Source organism: Hylobates moloch, unplaced genomic scaffold (genome assembly GCF_009828535.3).
Source record: "Hylobates moloch isolate HMO894 unplaced genomic scaffold, HMol_V3 SCAFFOLD_9, whole genome shotgun sequence".
Taxonomy (NCBI): Eukaryota; Metazoa; Chordata; class Mammalia; order Primates; family Hylobatidae; genus Hylobates; species Hylobates moloch.
The window spans coordinates 70,997,482-71,022,347 of record NW_026652284.1 but is presented as its reverse complement, the minus strand read 5'-3'; the positions used below and the strand labels follow the sequence as shown (position 1 = coordinate 71,022,347).

At 38.4% G+C, this 24,866-nt stretch overlaps 1 protein-coding gene across 1 annotated transcript in view; it reads right to left on the bottom strand.

Annotated features, from left to right (window-relative positions):
* Positions 1 to 24,866, bottom strand: part of NECAB1 (N-terminal EF-hand calcium binding protein 1) — a 176,524-nt gene that overhangs the window by 72,738 nt on the left and 78,920 nt on the right. The window contains exons 4-5 of the mRNA XM_032760018.2: positions 20,272 to 20,297; positions 11,436 to 11,533 (exon numbers count right to left, since the gene is read on the bottom strand). Coding sequence (XP_032615909.2) covers positions 11,436 to 11,533; positions 20,272 to 20,297 — 124 coding nt within the window. The remainder of the gene's footprint in view (positions 1 to 11,435; positions 11,534 to 20,271; positions 20,298 to 24,866) is intronic.

The following is a 24,866-nucleotide window of genomic DNA, read 5'->3' as shown; positions in this document are numbered from 1 at the left end:
AAATAGTAAACATGGCATTTTAAGTGTCAACCAAGAAATAGTACAGTTACCTATCTGAAAAAAAAAAAATCAGTAGGACTTCTATTGGAATGCTTTCGGATCCTTTATAAATTCATCCAGAGCCCAGAAGACCAATATTTTTGCTTAATTCTCTCAAGTACAGTAGCCTTTCCTTTGGATATATTTCATTCTAGTAAGTAAAAAGCTAAATATCCATTGTTTGACATAGGTATGTAACTTCTCTTATTTTCTAATTTAAGTTCATTTCTCTAATGACAACAAACTATAATAAAAAATATGCACTTCCTTGCCTAGAACTTTGCTTATGCACCTTCATCTTTTGATTTCAGGATTTAATTATGATTTCAGCATTTAATTATCATCTGCTTCTGTCTATAATTTCTTTCACATTTTCTTCACATATTACACTAAGCTCTGGACACCTACTTATTCATTTGTCAAAAGCAAAACTGAAAATATTTCTGACAGAGAAGCTAAAAATCTTTATGCCTTTGCTGAGCCACAGCTGAACTCTAAAGACTTTGATTGTTTCAAAGACCAAAGGTACCTAATACCAGAAATGTTTTGTGTCATGATAGAACCTACAGCTGCATATTTATAGCATGTTCATATGGAACGACATAAACCTTAAATAAAAAAAATTAAATGAGAATCACTTGGTTTAAATCTCATTATCTTTAGGATATTGATAAATCAACTAGCTACATTGTGACTCAGTTTCCTCATTTTTGAAATGTGTATATTAACTTTTGCCTAACATTCCTTACTAAGATGTGATGAAGAGTAACTGAAATACTGTATGTTAAAACATGTTGAAAACTCCAAGGTGCTATATGAATGCTAGTTGGCATTGACAGCTATTCTTCATCCTCTTTTTGATCATAGCCACGGAAGCCCTAGCCTGGCAAGAAAGAAGAGTCATTAGGCATCGTCTGGCAACTTGGCTCAGAGAAGTCAGATCAGTCACCAAGAGTCTGGTGGGGCTGCAGCAATGGCTAGAAAGAACCAGTGACATGATTGCCAGGTAGGTGCCAATGCAAGTCTTGAGCCTGCCCAGACATTACTATGTACTGTATCCTCCATCCTCCTAGCATATCCACCTTAGCCACCACCTTGTTGATGATCTTTGCCTGAACTAATCATCTACACCACTGTGTGAACTCTATCAATAAACTCAAAGTGGTTTTTTATCACCTTTAAATTACACCCAAAGTCATGCTCACATGAATTAGAAGGGTTAGGGTTCTCATCTCAGTTCTATCTCTACCTTACCCAGTTAGAGATGGAGGTTTCTCTGTCCAGGAAGTAGGTACTGTAGAGTCCTTCAGGATAACTTGGGTCTGCTATGAGAGAACATGTTCCTCCTTGCTTCATTGAGCAACCTTTCCAGAGGCGTTGAGGTCCCCTTTGCCAGGTGTTGGGCAGAAGTCTGGCCAGGGCTGCATGGAGGATTCCAAGGCTTGGGCCTGACTCAGGGCTTCTGTCCTATTCAACCAAACTTGCAACCTCAAGACACTTCTCTCTTATTTTCCATCCTCCTAGTCTCTACTTCCTCTTCCCTAAGCAGACCCATTTTGGCAGATAATTTCAAGGAAAAAAGAAGATGTCAAATAAACAGTTTAAAAGGTGTTTTTTTTTTTTTTTTGGTTGCTCTGAAGTCCAAGAATAATTTTTTCATTTTATTTTTAAATACTTAAGGATTGAATACTTAAAGGATTGCAATGAAACTGTAATGAATAATTAAAATGCTTGCCTTCTATAAGCCTACAAGGGTATTTTACTATGCCACATATGGTATCATTTCAGCTTGGATATTTTGCCTAAAACAAGGGAAAATTTTAATAATAAGTCCTACATAAAATTATAGTAATGATGTTTGTCCCAAATAGAAATTCTGTGTCCTATTGCTATTTCATCTTTTTCACAGTAAGACTCAAATAAAATGATTGTGATCTTTAGTGAAAGGACTATGGAGCCCTGGGAGGCCCAGATGCTCAACATAAAAAAACTAGAGAGAGAGGAGAGATGAAAAGATTGAGATAAAGGGATCTGTAGATGCTAAAGAGAGAATCAACAGATCCTGAAGACAGATGTAGGAGAGTATGAGAGAGGCAGAGGCCCGGCAGTGCTAGGATTTAAGTCTATTTCTTTCTTAAAATTGTTGAAAATGTATTGTAGGGTGTGTTTGTTTGAAAAATAACTGTCAGAAGAAAAAAATATATATACATTTTAATTTTGGAAAATTTCACAGCTGCACTCAGTAAGATAACTAACAAACCCTAAATAATTATTTTAAGAATGCCATTCTTCACTTTAGCTTATGATAATCTCCTTTTAAGCCCTACTAATAAACAGGAAATCCCATTTGTGTTTATATAACATAGCACATGATGAATTCAGCTGTAGCATCAGAATTCTACATTTGCTTTGAGATTACAAGCACTTCACATACTAATGCTGCAAGTTAGCTTATCACCTCTACCCTGTAGAAAGAAGAAAAACTAATTGACAAAGCTATTTTTGTGTGTGTGTGTGTGAGACATTCCAAATTCAGACAGAGGGTTCTGGTTTTAGTTACCTTTGGGACTTTCAAATGGCCATGTGGAATTTGACCTATGGTGTTTTGTTCCAGAATAACAAGCAAAGTAAAATAATCCATGTAGCCTTTGAGGATCTGACAAAAGGCTGGGGTCAAGGGAGAAGGAGGAGGAGGGAAAATAATGACAGATTGTATCTGTCCTGAGTCACTTCCTGGAGTTTAAGGTAGGCAGCTAAATCCCATTTTATCCATTCTCTGACACTGCAAACAGAGGTACTGCCAGTCAAGATAGATCACAAAAGGCTTGTATTTCATTTTTCATAAAAGCCTAGAACAATCAGATCTTCCTACTGAGACAGGACTTTTTATCTGTGTAGAAATATAGAGAAAAATGCTAGATTTCTCATTCTGAAGGGTCCATGTGCTAGACAGTGTGGAGAAAATGTCTATTCAACAGTGGCTTGAGAAACGTCAAAACTCTTGCATTTTACTCATCTTTGAGCTATTACACAAACGGGCTTTTTCTAATTTTAATTTTGACTATTTCTTTTTTTTCTTTTTCCTTTTTAATTTAAATCAGAGACATATGTTTTTCTTGGTTAAACAGTATAATATGAATCAGATGCGTTTTTAAGGGTCGGTGCCAAGAAAAAGATTTTGTAACTTAAGAAACCAAAACAACAGGTTGACCTCAATTTAAATCCCACAAAATCTCATTGTCTTAATACAAGGAAAACAACATGATTTTAGTGCATATTTCTGAGGAAATAAGGAAGAATATATAACTTGTTTTTTTCTTCCTATTAGAGGCATTCTGGAAGCTTCTTAAATTAACTTAGGAGCAATTTTTCTTTTAGGAGCAAAAGTATTTAGCTTTTGGAACTATGTGTGTGTTCATTTAACCAATCAATTAATTTAATCCATCAATAAATTTTTTGAGTGTGATTTTAATTGTCAGGTCCTGTGCTAGGTTCAGAGTAAACATGGTAAACCAAAAACAAAACAAAAAAATCTTAAAAAATCCAAAAAACAGTCACTGCCCTTCTCTCTCTTTACAGACAACAAATAAACAACAACGAAAACATTGCACAGTTACTCACTGATTATGATAAATTGCCAGCAAGGAACAGATGATCTACTCTGATTGAGATGACCTTTTCTTGTTTTTAGATAGAGCGGTCAGAGAAGACCTTTCTGAGGCCATGGTATTTAAGATGAGACTTGAAGAGCAAGAAGAAGCTAGACACACAAAGCAGATAAATTTTTAATGGCCATTTCTGGAGAGAAGTTTCCAAGGGATGAAGTTATTATACAGTTTCCAAATATTCCTGAAGAGGTCTAAAGAAAATGTATTCTGATTCCACTTTTTACCTGCTTTCCTTTTTTTTTCTCTCTTTTTGGAATTTGTTATTTGGATATAGGATACACTAGGCTGGTGCTCCAATTTTCTTATATTTTCTGTTTTCCTTGAAGTTTTAGGGGACTTTCTGAACTTTAGTTTTCAAAATTCAGTTGAGTCTTTATTGTTTTCCAAATATCAACATTTCTTACCCAGACTAATGAACTAGCCTACTGACTCATCTTTCTGATCCTATTCCTCTATATTATCCACCCCAATCCTAAGTTAATTCTTGTATGGTCTTTTTGAAAGACTGCATGAGTTTTTTTGTTTTTATTTCTGCATAAATTATTTGCTGATTTATTTGCACTTAGGATACAGGCCTAAATCCTTAGCTTTGCTGACATCATGAAAGATGTGGGCCCTCCCTAGCTCCAGTTTCATCTTACATCATGCCACTCTTTGGTACTTTATCCTTACTGTCCAGCTTCATTTCCTAGAGTGTCCTGTGACCCTCTTGACTCAGAGCCTCTGCACGTGCTCTTCCCTGTGTTTAGGTCTCCTTTGTCCAGCTCTACCAACTTCCTTTATCTCTAAGTGTTCAGGTGTCATCTCATCTCCAGCATGAATTAGATGTCTTATCTTGTGCTTCTTATTGGGCTATACCGTAATGCTTAGTGTATTAGTCAGTTCCCTCATTGCTATAAAGAAATACCTGAGGCTGGGTAATTTATAAAGAAAGGAGGTTTAATTGGCTCACAGTTCTGCAGCCTGTACAGGAAGCATAGTGGCTTCTGTTTCTGGGGAGGCCTCAGGGAGCTTTCAATCATGGTGGAAGGCAAAGGAGAAGCAAGGCATGTCACATGGCCAGAGGAGGAAGGAGAGCGGCGGAGGAGGCGCCATACACTTTTAAACAACCAGATCGCATGATAACTCACTCATTCAGCATCAGGAGAACAGCACCATGGGAATGGTGATCCAAGATCCAATCAGCTCCCACCGGGCCCCACCTCCAACACTAGGGATTACAATTCAACATGGGATTTGGGGAGGGACAAGATCGAAAACATACTACTTAGTTTACACACTTGTATCACCACCAGGCTGAGAGCTATTCTAACAGCTCTTTGTATCTTTGTATCCTCAACACAAAGCACAGTCTTAGGCATATAGTGTTTATAATTATGTTACAAATGAATAACATATCTCATTTAATATGAAGAAAAATAAACTATCAGTGATAATAAAGAATCTATACTTGAAAATAGGTATGATTTTCAAGAAAAATCTTTTTCAAAGAAGAGATTTTTTTTTTTTATTTTTTTTTATTTTTATTTTTTTTTATTATACTTTAGGGTTTTAGGGTACATGTGCAGAATGTGCAGGCTTGTTACATATGTATCCATGTGCCATGTTGATTTCCTGCACCCATTAACTCGTCATTTAGCATTAGGTGTATCTCCTAATGCTGTCCCTCCCCCCTCCCCCCACCCCACAACAGTCCCCGGAGTGTGATGTTCCCCTTCCTGTGTCCATGAGTTCTCATTGTTCAATTCCCACCTATGAGTGAGAACATGCGGTGTTTGGTTTTTTGTCCTTGCGATAGTTTACTGAGAATGATGTTTTCCAGTTTCATCCATGTCCCTACAAAGGACACGAACTCATCATTTTTTATGGCTGCATAGTATTCCATGGTGTATATGTGCCACATTTTCTTAATCCAGTCTATCGTTGTTGGACATTTGGGTTGGTTCCAACTCTTTGCTATTGTGAATAGTGCCGCAATAAACATACGTGTGCATGTGTCTTTATAGCAGCATGATTTATAGTCCTTTGGGTATATACCCAGTAATGGGATGGCTGGGTCAAATGGTATTTCTAGTTCGAGATCCCTGAGGAATCGCCACACTGACTTCCACAATGGTTGAACTAGTTTACAGTCCCACCAACAGTGTAAAAGTGTTCCTATTTCTCCACATCCTCTCCAGCACCTGTTGTTTCCTGATTTTTTAATGATGGCCATTCTAACTGGTGTGAGATGGTATCTCACTGTGGTTTTGATTTGCATTTCTCTGATGGCCAGTGATGATGAGCATTTCTTCATGTGTTTTTTGGCTGCATAAATGTCTTCTTTTGAGAAGTGTCTGTTCATGTCCTCTGCCCACTTTTTGATGGGGTTGTTTGTTTTTTTCTTGTCAATTTGTTTGAGTTCATTGTAGATTCTGGATATTAGCCCTTTGTCAGATGAGTAGGTTGCAAAAATTTTCTCCCATTCTGTAGGTTGCCTGTTCACTCTGATGATAGTTTCTTTTGCTGTGCAGAAGCTCTTTAGTTTAATGAGATCCCATTTGTCGATTTTGGCTTTTGTTGCCATTGCTTTTGGTGTTTTAGACATGAAGTCCTTGCCCACGCCTATGTCCTGAATGGTATTGCCTAGGTTTTCTTGCAGGATTTTAATGGTTTTAGGTCTAACATATAAGTCTTTAATCCATCTTGAATTAATTTTTGTATAAGGTGTAAGGAAGGGATCCAGTTTCAGCTTTCCACATATGGCTAGCCAGTTTTCCCAGCACCATTTATTAAATAGGGAATACTTTCCCCATTTCTTGTTTTTGTCAGGTTTGTCAAAGATCAGATAGTTGTAGCTATGTGGCGTCATTTCTGAGGGCTCTGTTCTGTTCCATTGATCTATGTCTCTGTTGTGGTACCAGTACCATGCTGTTTTGGTTACTGTAGCCTTGTAGTATAGTTTGAAGTCAGGTAGCGTGATGCCTCCAGCTTTGTTCTTTTGGCTTAGGATTGACTTGGCGATGCGGGCTCTTTTTTGGTTCCATATGAACTTTAAAGTAGTTTTTTCCAATTCTGTGAAGAAAGTCATTGGTAGCTTGATGGGGATGGCATTGAATCTATAAATGACCTTGGGCAGTATGGCCATTTTCACGATATTGATTCTTCCAACCCATGAGCATGGAATGTTCTTCCATTTGTTTGTATCCTCTTTTATTTCATTGAGCAGTGGTTTGTAGTTCTCCTTGAAGAGGTCCTTCACATCCCTTGTAAGTTGGATTCCTAGGTATTTTATTCTCTTTGAAGCAATTGTGAATGGGAGTTCACTCATGATTTGGCTCTCTGTTTGTCTGTTATTGGTGTACAAGAATGCTTGTGATTTTTGTACATTAATTTTGTATCCTGAGACTTTGCTGAAGTTGCTAATCAGCTGAAGGAGATTTTGGGCTGAGACAATGGGGTTTTCTAGATATACAATCATGTCATCTGCAAACAGGGACAATTTGACTTCCTCTTTTCCTAGTTGAATACCCTTTATTTCCTTCTCCTGCCTGATTGCTCTGGCCAGAACTTCCAGCACTATGTTGAATAGGAGCGGTGAGAGAGGGCATCCCTGTCTTGTGCCAGTTTTCAGAGGGAATGCTTCCAGTTTTTGCCCATTCAGTATGATATTGGCTGTGGGTTTGTCATAGATAGCTCTTATTATCTTGAGATACGTCCCATCAATACCTAACTTATTGAGAGTTTTTAGCATGAAGGGTTGTTGAATTTTGTCAAAGGCCTTTTCTGCATCTATTGAGATAATCATGTGGTTTTTGTCTTTGGTTCTGTTTATATGCTGGATTACATTTATTGATTTGCGTATGTTGAACCAGCCTTGCATCCCAGGGATGAAGCCCACTTGATCATGGTGGATAAGCTTTTTGATGTGCTGCTGGATTCGGTTTGCCAGTATTTTATTGAGGATTTTTGCATCAATGTTCATCAAGGATATTGGTCTGAAATTCTCTTTTTTGGTTATGTCTCTGCCAGGTTTTGGTATCAGGACGATGCTGGCTTCATAAAATGTGTTAGGGAGGATTCCCTCTTTTTCTATCGATTGGAATAGTTTCAGAAGGAATGGTACCAGTTCCTCCTTGTACCTCTGGTAGAATTCAGCTGTGAATCCGTCAGGTCCTGGACTCTTTTTGGTTGGTAAGCTATTGATTATTGCCACAATTTCAGAACCTGTTATTGGTCTATTCAGAGATTCAACTTCTTCCTGGTTTAGTCTTGGGAGGGTGTATTTGTCAAGGAATTTATCCATTTCTTCTAGATTTTCTAGTTTATTTGCATAGAGGTGTTTGTAGTATTCTCTGATGGTAGATTGTATTTCTGTGGGATCGGTGGTGATATCCCCTTTTTCGTTTTTTATTGCATCTATTTGATTCTTCTCTCTTTTCTTCTTTATTAGTCTTGCTAGCGGTCCATCAATTTTGTTGATCTTTTCAAAAAACCAGCTCCTGGATTCATTAATTTTTTGAAGGGTTTTTTGTGTCTCTATTTCCTTCAGTTCTGCTCTGATTTTAGTTATTTCTAGCCTTCTGCTAGCTTTTGAATGTGTTTGCTCTTGCTTTTCTAGTTCTTTTAATTGTGATGTTAGGGTGTCAATTTTGGATCTTTCCTGCTTTCTCTTGTGGGCATTTAGTGCTATAAATTTCCCTCTACACACTGCTTTGAATGTGTCCCAGAGATTCTGGTATGTTGTATCTTTGTTCTCGTTGGTTTCAAAGAACATCTTTATTTCTGCCTTCATTTCATTATGTACCCAATAGTCATTCAGGAGCAGGTTGTTCAGTTTCCATGTAGTTGAGCGGTTTTGAGTGAATTTCTTAATCCTGAGTTCTAGTTTGATTGCACTGTGGTCTGAGAGACAGTTTGTTATAATTTCTGTTCTTTTACATTTGCTGAGGAGAGCTTTACTTCCAACTATGTGGTCAATTTTGGAATAGGTGTGGTGTGGTGCTGAAAAAAATGTATATTCTGTTGACTTGGGGTGGAGAGTTCTGTAGATGTCTATTAGGTCCACTTTATGTAGAGCTGAGTTCAATTCCTGGATATCCTTGTTAACTTTCTGTCTCGTTGATCTGTCTAATGTTGACAGTGGGGTGTTAAAATCTCCCATTATTATTGTGTGGGAGTTTAAGTCCCTTTGTAGGTCACTGAGGACTTGCTTTATGAATCTGGGTGCTCCTGTGTTGGGTGCATATATATTTAGGATAGTTAGCTCTTCTTGTTGAATTGATCCCTTTACCATTATGTAATGGCCTTCTTTGTCTCTTTTGATCTTTGTTGGTTTAAAGTCTATTTTATCAGAGACTAGGATTGCAACCCCTGCCTTTTTTTGTTTTCCAGTTGCTTGATAGATCTTCCTCCATCCCTTTATTTTGAGTCTATGTGTGTCTCTGCACGTGAGATGGGTTTCCTGAATACAGCACACTGATGGGTCCTGACTCCTTATCCAGTTTGCCAGTCTGTGTCTTTTGATTGGAGCATATAGCCCATTTACATTTAACGTTAATATTGTTATGTGTGAATCTGATCCTGTCATTATGATGTTAGTTGGTTATTTTGCTCGTTAGTTGCTATTGTTTCTTCCTAGCCTCGATGGTCTTTACAATTTGGCATGTTTTTGCAGTGGCTGGTACCGGTTGTTCCTTTCCATGTTTAGTGCTTCCTTCAGGAGCTCTTTTAGGGCAGGCCTGGTGGTGACAAAATCACTCAGCGTTTGCTTGTCTGTAAAGTATTTTATTTCTCCTTCACTTATGAAGCTTAGTTTGGCGGGGTAGCAAATTCTGGGTTGAAAATTCTTTTCTTTAAGAATGTTGAATATCGGCCCCCACTCTCTTCTGGCTTGTAGAGTTTCTGCTGAGAGATCAGCTGTTAGTCTGATGGGCTTCCCTTTTTGGGTAACCCGACCTTTCTCTCTGGCTGCCCTTAACATTTTTTCCTTCATTTCAACTTTGGTGAATCTGACAATTATGTGTCTTGGAGTTGCCCTTCTCGAGGAGTATCTTTGTGGCATTCTCTGTATTTCCTGAATCTGAATGCTGGCCTGCCTTGCTAGATTGGGGAAGTTCTCCTGGATAATATCTTGCAGAGTGTTTTCCAACTTGGTTCCGTTCTCCCCATCATTTTCAGGTACACCAATTAGACGTAGGTTTGGTCTTTTCACATAGTCCCAAATTTCTCGGAGGCTTTGTTCATTTCTTTTTATTCTTTTTTCTCTAAACTTCCCTTCTCTCTTCATTTCATTCATTTCATCTTCCATCTGCGATACCCTTTCTTCCAGTTGATCGCATCTGCTACTGAGGCTTCTGCAATCTTCGCGTAGTTCTCGAAACTTGGCTTTCAGCTCCATCAGCTCCTTTAAGCCCTTCTCTCCATTGGTTATTCTAGTTATCCATTCTTCTAATATTTTTTCAAAGTTTTTAACTTCTTTGCTATTGTTTTGAATTTCCTCTCGTAGCTCAGAGTAGTTTGATCGTCTGAAGCCTTCTTCTCTCAACTCATCAAAGTCATCCTCCATCCAGCTTTGTTCCGTTGCTGGTGAGGAACTGCGTTCCTTTGGAGGAGGAGAGGTGCTCTGTTTTTTAGAGTTTCCAGTTTTTTTGTTCTGTTTTTTCCCCATCTTTGTGGTTTTATCTACTTTTGGTCTTTGATGATGGTGATGTACAGATGGGTTTTTGGTGTGGATGTCCTTTCTGTTTGTTAGTTTTCCTTCTACCAGACAGGACCCTCAGCTGCAGGTCTGTTGGAGTTTACTAGAGGTCCACTCCAGACCCTGTTTGGCTGGGTGTCAGCAGCGGTGGCTGCAGAACAGCGGATTTTCGTGAGACCACAAATTCAGCTGTCTGATAGTTCGTCTGAAAGTTTTGTCTCAGAGGAGTACCCGGCTGAATGAGGTGTCAGTCTGTCCCTACTGGGGGGGTGCCTCCCAGTTAGGCTGCTCAGGGGTGAGGGACCCACTTTAGGAGGCAGTCTGTCCGTTCTCAGATCTCCAGCTGCGTGCTGGGAGAACCACTACTCTCTTCAAAGCTGTCAGTCAGACAGGGACCTTTAAGTCTGTGGAGGTTCTTGCTGAGTTTTTGTTTGTCTGTGCCCTGCCCCCAGAGGTGGAGCCTATAGAGGCAGGCAGGCCTCCTTGAGCTGTGGTGGGCTCCACCCAGTTCGAGCTTCCTGGCTGCTTTGTTTACCTAAGCAAGCCTGGGCAATGGCGGGTGCCCCTCCCCCAGCCTCGCTGCCGCCTTGCAGCTTGATCTCAGACTGGTGTGCTAGCAACCAGCGAGACTCCGTGGGCATAGGACCCTCCGAGCCAGGTGCGGGACACAATCTCCTAGTGTGCCATTTTCCAGGCCCGTTGGAAAAGCGCAGTATTGGGGTGGGACTGACCCGATATTCCAGGTGCCGTCTGTTTCCCCTTTCTTTGACTAGGAAAGGGAACTCCCTGACCCCTTGCGCTTCCCGAGTGAGGTAATGCCTCGCCCTGCTTCGGCTCGCGCACAGTGCGCTTCACCGACTGTCCTGCACCCACTGTTAGGCACTCCCTAGTGAGATGAAACCGGTACCTCAAGCAGAAATGCAGAAATCATCCGTCTTCTGTGTCGCTGGGGCTGGGAGCTGGAGACCGGAGCTGTTCCTATTCGGCCATCTTGGCTCCCAATGCATAGAAGAGATTTTTATAGAAAATAAACATTAACATTTTCTTACTTTCTTTGTTTTGCCCATTGCCTTCAGGATGGAAAGATTCAGGTCTTCAAGTGCTGCTAGTACATTCTCATACTCGCCCAAGTGCTGAGAAAAATATTCTGAAAAATGAAAATATTGAAATAAATTCATATTTGAGTTTAGGTAAACACAAAACAAAAAAATCAACTAATGATTTACTCCTTAAATGAGTAAAACAAAATGTCAGCTATAAGTGAAAACTGGAAGGTTTCCAAATAAGACTAAATAAGGTGACAATCTGCTCATTTCACTAAGACATCAAGAAAAAAGAAAAGGAAATCTGAATGATTACCATTATCCTTGAAGAAATGTTCCTTCCTACAAAAGTAGGGAAAAATGAATCTGGATCTACTGACAAGGATGTTTCAATAAAAAATTGTTTTTGACAACATAGTATTATAGATCTCACTGGGATAGTAATTTTAGAAAAAAAGTTAACCTACATTTTATTGTTTCTTGGAGGAAACATTTAAGGAAGGTAAGCTCTTTTCAAGGTTAAGAGTCAGTGATGCAAAACATGAGAGGGTCTTCTGTGGCACCTTCTATGTAACTGTCCCTGTCACAATCTTTTTTTTTTTTCCAACAATTTGGGCAGAGAAAAGTAAAGTCTATCACTTTTTTCAGTTGCTAGGAATAAATAATATAGTGGATTTATGATTGAAATTAAAAGTATGGAACATGAACTGATCCTAAACTAGTAAGTTGAAATATATATAAATGCAAAATCTTATATTTACTTATAGAAATCTATATATTTCTATAATGAAAGCAAACTAGCTTAACATAAATTTATATATTGAGAAGATCTAGGGTTTTCAGACACTAAAACATGAATAGTCCTCACCATTCCTCTGAACCCTTCCTTGGATGAACTGTAGTTTATTGCCATCTCTCTTTAATGTGCCACAGTATTTGTGGAACTGAATTGAAATGATAAATATAATCACATATAAGCCACTTGAGATTATGGGAATACATTTCAGCATGTTTGATGGAAACCGCCTTGATTAATTTATTTAATACTCTAGGAAATATTTGTTCATACTGATATTAATAACAACTGGAAAGTGCCATTGACTGATATATTAGTTAATGTACAGACTTCTTTTGAGAAGAAAATAAACACAGGTGAGCACTAAATCAATTCCAGATCATGGTTGTCAAAATACAGTCTGTATACACTTAGGTTAAAAACAAATAACATATTTTTGACAAAAAGTAAAATGCATTCCTTAAAAACAATGCGGTGTAAACTATCCCTTATAAAGATTCTTTAGAAAGTGATTAGTTGGAAGATAAATAAAATATTTACTCCTTAAATACCTGCTTCAAAATAACATTTTAATTTGTGGTTATAATGTTGACTTTTTGATAAGGTTGACAAATATGTTTAACTTTATTTGTGCAATTATTTATAACAAATGAACACTCTTCATCAGCCAGCAAGCAGTTAATGTGGCTGTAGAATATTCATAAGTTGGAAAAATAATGAATATCAGAACCGAGTCTATACTATGTTGAAACAAGCAAAAAGCATAAGAAAAATGCCAAAAAGTGAAGCTGTTACTTCATTTTTATTTAAAAACTTGTATATATAATGCCTCAAAGAGGATTGTGACAGGGTTTTTAAATGCAAATAGACAAAAATATAAAGTGAAAACAGGCTGGGCATGAAAGCTCATGCCTATAATCTCAGTATTTTGGGAAGCCAAGGCAGAAGGATCACTTGAGCCCAGGAATTCGTGACCAGCCTGAGCCACACAGCATGGTGGTATGTGCCTCTGATCCCAGCTACTTGGGAGGCTGAGGTGGGAGGATTGCTTGAGCCTGGGAAGTCGAGGCTGCAGTGAGCCGTGATAGTGCCACTGCACTCCAGCCTGGGCTACAGATGAGACATTGTCTCTTAAAAAAAAAAAAAAAAAAAAAAAAACAAAGAAAAAAAAGAAAGTGAAAACAAAAAAATTGATGCTAAAAAAGCAAGTCTCTCTCTCTCTATATATCTATGTGTATATATATATGTATATATAGATATATATAGGATATATAGATATATATAGGATGCACTAGGCTGGTGCTCCAATTTTCTTATATTTTCTTATATATATACATAGAGAGAGAGAGAGAGAGAGTAAAGCCACTTTTTAAAATAAATATTTCATTCACAGACATTTGGCTTAATTAGTAGAGGTTCCTGGAGAGAATTTAAGTTGTCTTTCCACTTTGAAATTGGACCTATGCACACAGATGCTGACATATGCTGATAAAGCATATAAGAAAAACAATGACTAGAAGCTTCAGAGCTGACACCTATCTAGACTTCATTCTTTCTGTCCTTCATTCATCCATTTATTCGTCTCAACTCTCCAAGTTAGAAAAATAGAACAATCACTAGATAGTAAAGAAAATGACTGAGAAGGAAGAGAATTACAATACTTAAGTCGTGGATAGGAGCTTAAGTTGGAAATCTAAGTGTAAGGGTTATTTTGAGGTGGTGCAGCTCAGTGTCACTAAGGCTCTTTTATAACTTATTCACTGAGGGATATGGGTCAGGCAGTCAAGGCAAGGGGGCTCCAATAAACTCAAAGAGGGAAGTTAGTTGAAAGAGCCAGACACATCCAACATAGATAAAGAGAGATAACTCCCCTCCACTTCATCATAGCGAGTGTTCACTTACTCATTCTGTGGCCTAACAAACCTTTACTTAGGGCCTTTTATGTGCTAGGTGCTATTGTAGGAGCTTGGAATACAAAGGTGAAAAGACAGAAACCCTACAGTCAGAGACGAGAGATAAACATTCCAAGGAACAACTGCAATACACCTAATCATTGTTAAAGACAATGGTTCAAGGGCCCAGATACAAGGTGCAATCCAAATAGAGGATAAGGCAGGAGAATTGCTTGAACTTGAACCAGGGAGACCAAGGTTGCAGTGAGCCGAGATTGTGCCACTGCACTCCAGCCTGGGTGACAGAACGAGGTCCTGTCTTTGAAAAAAAAAAAAAAAAAAGAAAGAAAAAGAATGCCCAAGTCTGCCTGGGTGAGTCAGAGAGGGCTTCATAGGAGAAACACCACCAATGGCTCAGTTAACAGATGAATAGGGCTTAACCTGCTGGATACTCAGAGGAAAGGCATGGAAGCAGCAGTTTTCCTGTCATGTTTGCAGGAGTATGTGTAGTTCAGCACTGCCAAGACATAAAGAACAGGGCTGGAACATATTTGAGAATCAGAGGCAGCAAGGAAACAAATCCTAAAAGTGATGGGAGACAAAGCTGTATGTGTTGGAAACAATCCTTGCCAAATGCTCTTTGATCCTCAAGTCTAGGTAAGTGTTTTTGACCACCTGCGTCAGAATCCTCTAGTACCTCTCTGTTCAAAGTTTGTTTTGTGGACCAGCAGCATTAGTTTCACCTAGGAGCTTGTTAGAACTTAGTGTCTCAGGCCCACTTCCAGTCCTGTTGAATCACAATCTGCATTTTAATAAGACCCCCAGGTGATTTGTAGGCTTATTTAAGTTTGAGAAACACTACTCTAGGGTACTTGTTAGACATGAAGATAACTGAGAAGGTCTCATCTAGTAAATCACAATCTTTGGGTTGAGGGCGAGGTTCCCTAGGAGATTATGATGCAGAGTAAATTCGAGACCACTATGGGCAATGGGAAGCCATGGAACAATTTTGAAAAGGAGAGTGACATCCTCAAATTTTCCTATCAGAAAAGGAAGGGATGCACTAAGGATGATTTGGGAATGTTGGTGACACCATCAAGAGAGAAGGGAGGCATCAATTGCCAGGAGGGATTTCATCACACAACTAGGACTATGAGCCATACCAAAGCTTTGAAGTGGAATGAGCGGTGGAGTCCAGAATTTCAGCAGATCTGCAAACTCCAAGACGTGGCAGGCAGGAAGGAAGGATAGTGACATCTTTGGAAGTGGCTGAGCTTGGACTAAAGTTCTATTCCAAGTTTCTCACGTTTGTGACTGATGTTTCTCATTTGAATCACAATACCAGTGTGAGTAGGGCAAATGTATGTTGTCTAAGTCATGGCATTAGAAAGAATGATTTGGAACAAATATTGATTCCTTAAAATTCTTTTCCTTTGGTAACTAGAAGAACTTCCTGAAGAAAAGACCTATTTTGTTGAAACCTGTATGTGGGTTTCAGGAACTTAAGCAAAATAGAGTTATATTGCACTTACGGAAATGTGTGAAAACCAATCCTCATCAGTTTAAGTGAAGTATCATTGAAAAGTAGAGTCTGAACATTAGGTATGATGAAAAAGTAGAGCACAGTTTATAAGCAGATGTAGTAGGCCTGTTATCTGTCAAGAAGCAGGCTATATTCTCATGGATATCCAGTGTGCCATCTTCTCTACTAAAATGCTAACAACAAATTAGTTTCTCCCTGCCTTTCTGTACTTAATCAGTGGTGTTGCATTACCAAACTACAGTTTTGTTTTGTTTTTCTATCCTGCACCTTAGTCTTTCAAGTTGTTGAGTTTTCAGGTCAGCTTAATAATTCTGTCAGAAGCAAAGGACCCACAGCTGCCACAAAAGTCTCAGCGGAAATTGGTCTCACAAAGTATTCTCATGAGTTTAGATGAGCCTCATCTAAACTTCTCAAGCAGTTAGAATTTCTCAAGTAGTAGACTAGGTAGAAAAGAAAGTAATTGAGATGAGAGAGAGTGTTAAAACCCGCATGTTCTGAATAGGGAGGTCAGTCAGATCTAGAAATGTGGACTATTTTGAGGGGATGCAGATAAGCGACACTCAAACTCTCTTACATCTCAATCATCAGTGACATGTGCCACTGGAGGAGGACACAGCAGTCTGGAGGAGGGCATAGAGCCTTCTGATTTCCCAGCACCCAGGCTTGCTGGCATAGGTCTCTGAGCACTGTCCGGGCTCTGCCAATCTCTGCAGCCTGGGTGCTTAGTGCACAGCTACTGAAAGGAACCTTGGGTATGAAGGGAATAAGCTTTTATTCTGGAGTTTCCCATACGCTCAGTTTTTTTTATTTTATTTTATTTATTTTATTATTATTACTTTTTTTGAGACAGAGTCTTGCTCTGTCGCCCAGGCTGGAGTGCAGTGGCGTGATCTCAGCTCACTGCAAGCTCCGCCTCCCGGATTCATGCCATTCTCCTGCCTCAGCCTCCAGAGTAGCTGGGACTACAGGTGCCCGCCACCACGCCCAGCTAATTTTTTTTTTTTTTTTGTATTTTTAATAGAGACGGGGTTTCACCATGGTCTCGATCTCCTGATCTCGTGTTCCACCCACCTCAGCCTCCCAAAGTGCTGGGATTACAGGCGTGAGCCACCACGCCCGGCCCCCGTACCCCCAGTTTTTATCCATCTTATTTATAGACTTCATATAACTTTTAAAATAGTTTAATATTTGGTAGATAACAGCCGACTAGATGAGACATTACACTATTAAATATATTCAACCTTGCTCACAAAGCTTTCTTACAGAAAGGCTTTCAGATCAAGCACATTCATTGCAATTATTCTTCACCCATCTATAAATATTTCAACTACCTATTCTTAACTACCAACTTCAAGATCTGCAAAACGGTTCAGTAAAAATGAGTAAGGTTATGAAAACAGTCATAAACAGGGTAGGGCCAGGAAAGGTAGTAATTATACTCCTGAATGCTTTAGATTAGAGCTAATTGTGGTAGAAATACAAAATCAAAGCTTTAATGCCAGAGTTCAAACACAATTGCCTAATTAAAACTGAGTTATGTATCGACTGGTCGTGATAAGATATGGCAAAAAAAAAAAAAAAACGCATTTAGGAAGGCCTTCACAATTGTATGTGAAGAGTGGATAATTTTGGCACTTCTATACACTGCTGGTGGGTGTGCACCTTAGAGAAACCTTGATTGAGGAATTACATGTTTGGGAATCTACCATCCAGAATTACTTGAACATGAGTGTGAGAATAATGTATATGAGAATATTTATTTCAGTCCTGTTTTTCCCATGGAAAGTTGGATTCAAATTGAAAATCCATTAAACGGAACTTGATTGAAAAAAATTAAGGTACATGAGACACTATGCAGCCTTTAAATAAAATGAAGGAGAATGGGATGCAATTGCACTAATCATATAGTATAATCTCACTGTTGGAAAAAGCAACAACAACACTTATACATATATGTCAATGTCAATATACACATAATAATGTCTGGAAGAATATGTTCCAAGTAAATAGTAAAGCTCAGTACTGGGGATGACAATGAGTGGCAGAGAGGATTGACATATTAGCTTATACGCCTACATAATTCTGTCAAATTTTAAAAATAGTAGTTATGTATTACTTTCACAATTAAACTTACAAAGACATTTTTTTCAAAATAAATATTTTAAATTCTAGGTCCTTAACTTAGTAACTGACAAATTAAGTAAAAACCTCAGAATTAAAGTTTTACATACCTGCAACTTTTAATTGGCTTCTAGGAAAGAACATATGAAATCTACTTTTCATGCCAATCAAGTTCTGCCCCTCCCACGCACAAGGGGGAATTTGTGCCGGGTGTGAATTGACATATTTCACTTGCTAACACTGAAGCATTTGGCTTTGATTAGAATCCAACTTAAATATTTACTTTATATTCACAAAATAATGAGAAATGAAATGACACTCTGGAGATTAAAATGCATATTCTTGAACAGAGAGGGGGAGGATTATAACACATGACTGTGAATACAATCACTGGATTTAAAACACACAGAACAATTCCTGTTGCATTAAAGCCCCACATACCAGTTCCCTAACTAAAGCTATAGGGGGAAAATCATAGCCAAAGCTTTTTCCATAAATACAGGATAGGGACCTAATCTAGTTCCATTATAGAAAAAAGGCAGATTTTTAAAATTTTTTTTCAGCAGAGGAGTAAGTGGAGATATGCTATCATACTTTAGAACTTGAAGTACTTTTTTTTTAATTTATTATACTTTAGGTTTTAGGGTACATGTGCACAATGTGCAGGTTTGTTACATATGTATCCATGTGCCATGTTGTTTTGCTGCACCCATTAACTCGTCATTTAGCATTAGGTATATCTCCTAATGCTGTCCCTCCCCCCTCCCCCTACCCCACAACAGTCCCCGGAGTGTGATGTTCCCCTTCCTGTGTCCATGAGTTCTCACTGTAGAACTTGAAGTACTTTTAAGGGAAAATAGAGGATAACACAATATTCCTTAATGACAACAGGCAGGCAGCATAGCAAATAAAGAAGAACCACTTAGTGTTTTTATCTTAAAAGCCCTTATAACAGTTTGCTTTGTTATCAGCTGTGGCCTACCCAGGCAAAGTTAAGTAAAAAACAAAAAATAGATAGAAATGAATGATTTGCAGAAATAATTACTTTGGCCTGACATAGCTAGATATTTTAGGGAAGTGGGTCTGCCACCTTAGTGAAATTATCAAGATAATCTTGTGTTCTCCATTTTATCTTTTCACTTCACTAACCAGGACTGCGTGCACATAGATGAGAGTGGACCACAACTTGGCCTTTATGGTGACTGCTATTCATCATAAAGCCTCACGGCAATGGTCCATATGGTCACTTTCAGGTACTTAACCATGTGTGCACAATGCTACCATCTGACTGTGTCTGAAAGAATGGCATGATTTTCCCTGTTGGTATTTCATAACTAACAAAAGCATGACCTGCTTTGGTACCGGAGTACCTTGCTCCTCCATAAACATATCTTGAATTTCAATTGGATTTTCCTCCCTGAACCTGAGATGGACACTATGCTAGGATAAGAAGCATGAGTTTTATTACAATCATTGGAAAATTTGAAAGGTCGTGGTTGGAGATTATGCTCATTTTGTTCAGTTTTTGCCTTGAAACCCTGTATTCTGATATTTTGTTCTCGTAAAACATCTTTTGGTGTTGCTCTACCACTTTGATGAAATGGAAAATAACCACTCCTGAATATAAGAAAATGGCCTTTTTTATGGTTTTGGTAAATTCTGAAACTGTAAGAATTAGAAGATGTTCAGGAAGTGCTGATAGTTTCAATGAGGAGTTCTCAGACAAAACTCAACTCTAACTACCAAAAATGTTTTCAGCAGCCTAGACAATAAGATTGAACTTAAATAAAAGTATTATCTTAAACATTTATCTTAAAACATAAAACATTAAACCTTCCAGTATTCAAAGAAAGATAGCTGTTTCAAATTGAATAGTCTCATAATGTTCTATTTTTTCATAGAATAATAAAATTTTAAAATTTTACCTTTCCATATTTCTAATCTTTAACTACTGTTCTAACCATAAAGATGAAGAAAATAAATGAAGAGGCTATTAAACCAGGCATTTGTAAAGATGTATCTGTCCCCATTGAATCACTTGTTTTGCAAGTGACATTTACAACTCCAGAATGGTTTAGGCAGGTATGAGACAAAGTTATTTTTACATTTCAAGAAGACAGCTTTGTAAGATAGTAACAAAAGGCTCTGCACAATATATCATGCAGAGAATAATGAAGTTGTATTAAACATCAATTTAAAAATATATTCAAACTTGTGGAGAATTTGCTTTTGTGAAACTAATGTACTGATTGTAACAACAATTCTTCTTCTGTAAACAAACTAATGAGGCCCAACTCTTTCTGGAGTGAAATACATGCTTGAGCAAAATTCATGGATAAAGATAAATCCCTTGAGATCTCGATTAATTTTTCCTTTTTTTTTTGAACTCCTAATATACAGCATTAATTCCAAGGTTCATATATATCAGACAATACTCGTTTTCCTTCTTAAGCAAGTAATGGGTTTGACTGATCTTAAAGAAACACTTACCACATAGCTCTTCTGTGTCAAGATTACTGAAAAGATGAAACAAAAAAAAATGTTATTACTTTGGTAATATTTTTAACTATGTTTTTAAATAGTTAAACACAGTTAGTCTCCAATCTATATTATTAATTGATGGTATGTAGTTAGGGTATTTCTCTTATAAATTCTACATTATTTAAATAGTCTTAGGTCAATTAACAATGATTATGTCAGATTCTTCAGACAAATAATTCCTGAGATTTATGTTTTCCTCTGCAACATGATGGGGAAAAGAATGCATATTGGTAAAGAATGTAGGCTCTGGATCCAGAATGCCTGAGTTCAAATCCTGACTCTGCAATTTACCTTCTATATGACTCTGGCTACTTTACATCTCTGTGTCTCAATTCGTCTGCCCCAAGATGAAGACAGTAATTATAATTTCTGGTTCATGGGATGCTGTAGGGTTTAAATGAATACATAAAGCACTGAACTGTAATTGGCAGAAAATAAGCACTTGATGAATGTTAGCTATCATAAGTCCTGACTTGATAGAAATGCTAGAATTTCCTTCCTAAATTCAACCTTTAAGGTAAGTTTGATTCAATGCTTATTTCATATGATTTCTAAAACAAAATAAGAAATTACATTACTCATCAATGATATAAACCTATTACTCTTATGAAGGCAAATGCAAAACATCAAGATGAAATGTTAGCAAATATAATACATGACTATCAGAAGAATAATGTCCTTTACCAAGAAAGGTATGGTACAGGAATGCAGATGGTTCAATATCAGGTAATAAATCAATATAACTTATTACACGATAACTTAAAGGAGAAAAATGATCATATTAGCAAATGCTAAATGGGAATTTCCTAAAAATTTCACAGTAATTCATACGTTTTAAAAAGTTTAAATGAAATAGAAATAGAACTCAACCTTGTAAAGATGCTGAAGGCTATTAAAGAGCAACGGAAAATATTAGTTTAGTTAACTGAAAATCTTGACTTTATATAGTTGTCACATGTCAATGCTCAATGCAAATATTCTTCCTAATCCAGTTGTCCTTTAAGTAGTAGCCAGGTTTGCTAACCAGGAGAGGCATTGGTATAAACATTCCAAACATTGGGTACTTTTATGAACTCTGTCACTCATTTTTAAAAGTTATTTTATACTCGGTATTTCATTCTAGACACTAAATACTTGATCTTAGATACATTATATCTCCATAACTAAATGAATATTTTTGCAAAGTAATACTTGCCACCAGGTAGAATATGTTAAGTCTTCTCCAGTAATTTTGGTATGGACTCCCATTCATTCATTAATTCCACAAACATTTATTGCTATGTGCCAGGCATTATTCTAACTGCCACAGATGTATGAGGTTACAATATCTACAAAGATGAATCTGTCAGATTACTTGTCTCTAGAATCTCAACTTAGAGGTAGACTCATACAGCACATAAACAATTTTAATGCAATAAAATAGTTGTTATGAGGGAAATAGAGAATTGGCAAAAGGTGTCCAGAAATATATCATAGAAGATAAAATTGTCAAGCTACATCTCAAACGTTAAATTGGTGAGCTAAATCTCTGAATAGTAGTAGAGGAGGCAGCCAAAGGAAGCACATTCTTGTTAAAAGAAACACTGTAATAAAAATTAAAAGTATGAAGAGCATTCAATTTCAGAAAACCGAGTAGTTTTTTTAGTTAGAACATAGATCAATAATAAGAGAATGGAACTAGACAATGAAAGGCCTCATATGATAACCTAAGATGTTTCTACTTTACCTTTCTGTCAATCTGGAATTATAGAATACTTTTTAAAAGGTGAATAACATGGTCATATTTGCACTTTAAACAGGCCACTGACAGATGGGTTGAGGTTGGATAATGTATTAGTCTGTTCTCACATTGCTATAAAGAACTACCTAAGAATGGGTAATTTATAAAGAAAAGAGGTTTAATCGGTTAATGATTCCACAGACTGTCAGAAAGCATGGCTGGGGAGGACTCAGGAAACTTACAATCATGGCAGAAGGCAAAGGGGAAGCAAACACCTCTTACATGGTGGGAGCAGGAGAAAGAGAGAGAGAGTGAAGAGGGAAGTGCTACACACTTTCAAAGAACCAGATCTTGTGAGACCTTACTCACTATCACAAGAACAGCAAGAAGGAAATAAGCCCCCATGACCCAATCACGTCCCACCAGGTCCCTCCCCAACACTGGGGATTAGAAATTCAACATGAGATTTGGGTGGAGACACAAAGCCAAACCATATCGTTCCTCCCCTATGCCTCCCAAATCTCATGTCCTTCGACCATTGCAAAATTCTATCATCCCTTCTAACAGTCCCCCAAGTCTTAACTCATTTCAGCATTAACTCAAATGTCCAAGTCCAAAGTCTCATCTGAGACAAGGCAAGTCCCTTCCACCTCTGAGCCTGTAAAATCAAAAACAAATTAGTTACTTCCAAGATACAACGGGGGTACAGGCACTGCCTAAATACTCCTATTCCAAAAAGGAGAAATTGGCCAACACAAAAAGGGCTACAGGTCCCACGCAAGTTTGAACTTCAGCGGGGCAGTTATTAAATCTTTAAGCTCCCAAATAATCTCCTTTGAATCCATATCTCACGTCCAGGCCACACTGATGTGAGGGGTGGCCTCCCAAGGCCTTGGACAGCTTCAGCCCTGTGGTTCTGTAGGGTCCAGCCCCTGTAGCTGCTTTTATGGGCTAGCATTGAGTATTTGCGGCTTTCCCAGTTACACAGTGAAACTTGTCAGTGGATTTACCATTCTGGGGTCTGGAGGATGATGGCCCTCTTCTCACAGCTCCAGTAGGCAGTGCCCCAGTGGGGACTCTATGTGGAGGCTCCAACCACACATTTCCTCTCTGCTCTGCCCTAGCAGAGATTCTCCATGAGGGTTCTACCCCTGCAGCAGACTTCTGAGTGGATATCTAGGCATTTCCATTCATCCTCTGAAATCTAGGCAGAAGCTCCCAACCCTCAGCTCTTGCCTTCTGCACACCTATAGGCTCAACACCATGTAGAAGGTGCCAAGGCTTAGGGCTTGCACCCTCTGAAGCAACAACGAGAGCTGTACCTTGGTCCCTTTTAACCGTGGCTGGAGCTGGAGCAGCTGTGACCTTGATGCAGGGCTCCATGTCCTGAGGCTGCACAGAGCAGCAGGGCCCTAGGCCTTGTCCATGAAATGATTTTTCCCTCCTAGGCCTCCAGGCCTATGATGGGAGGGGCTGCCACAAAGGTCTCTGAAATGCCCTGGAGGCATTTTCCCCATTGTGTTGCCTGTTAACATTCAGCTCCTCTGTACTTATGCAAATTCCTGCAGTGTTGAATTCCTCACCAGAAAATGGGTTTTTTCTTTTCTACCACATGGACGGGCTGAGAATTTTCTAAACTTTTATGCTCTGCTTCCCTTTTAAATATGTTTCAATTTCAGATAACCTCTTTGTTCACATATATGAGCATATGGTGTTAGAAGCAACCAGGCCACATCTTGAATGCTTTGCTGCTTAGAAATTTCTTCCGCCAGATATCCCAAATCATCTCTCTCAAATTCAAAGTTCCACAGATCCTGAGAACAGAGGCACAATGCTGCCAGTAACTTGGCTAAAGTATAGCGAGAATGACCTTTACTCCAGTTCCCATCTCCATCTGAAGCCACCTCAGCCTGGACTTCACTGCCCATATCACTATGGAAATTTTGGTAACAACCATTTAACAAGTCCCACTTTCCCTCATCTTCCTGTCTTCTCCTGAGCCCTCCAAACAGTTCCAACCTCTGCCCATTACTCAGCTCCAAAGTTGCTTCCACATTTTCAGTTATCTTTATAGCAATGTGCCACTTCTCTCTTACCAATTTTCGGTATTGATCCATTCTGGGATTGCTATAAAGAACTACCTGAGACTGCATAATTTATAAAGAAAACAGATTTAATTGACTCAAGGTTTTGCAGGCTATACAGGATGCATGGCTGGAGAGGCCCCAGGAAACTTACAATTATGGTAGAAGGGAAACAGGAAGCAAACACATCTTATATGGCAGGAGCAGGAGAAAGAGAGAGAGTGAAGGGGGAAGTGCTACACAATTTCAAACAATCAGATCTTATGAAAACTCACTCAAAATCACAAGAACAGCAAGAGGGAAATCCACCCCCATGATCCAATCACCTCTCCCCAGGTTTCTCTCCCAACATTGGGGATTATAATTCAACATGAGATTTGAGTGGGGATATAGAGCCAAACTGTATCAGACACAAAAAGGGTGAGAAAGGGGGCAAGAGAACAGTTTGCAAGTTACAGTCCAGGCCAGTTCTCAGAGTGGGGAATATAACCCAAGTGGCATACAAGGCCAGCTACTGAATGGGCAAGAAGAAATATTTGAACTTCTGTTTGTATTTATATTTACTATTAAATGTTTTTCATTTATCATTGTATAATTTTACAACGTATAAATGTTACTACAGTGGTGCATTTGTATAATTGATAAACAAATAAATCTATATACCTATATCTGGATTGCAAGCTACAAAGCAATACCTAATAAGGGAGTTTGATCAGTAACAGTTCAGAAGTCTAGGAATG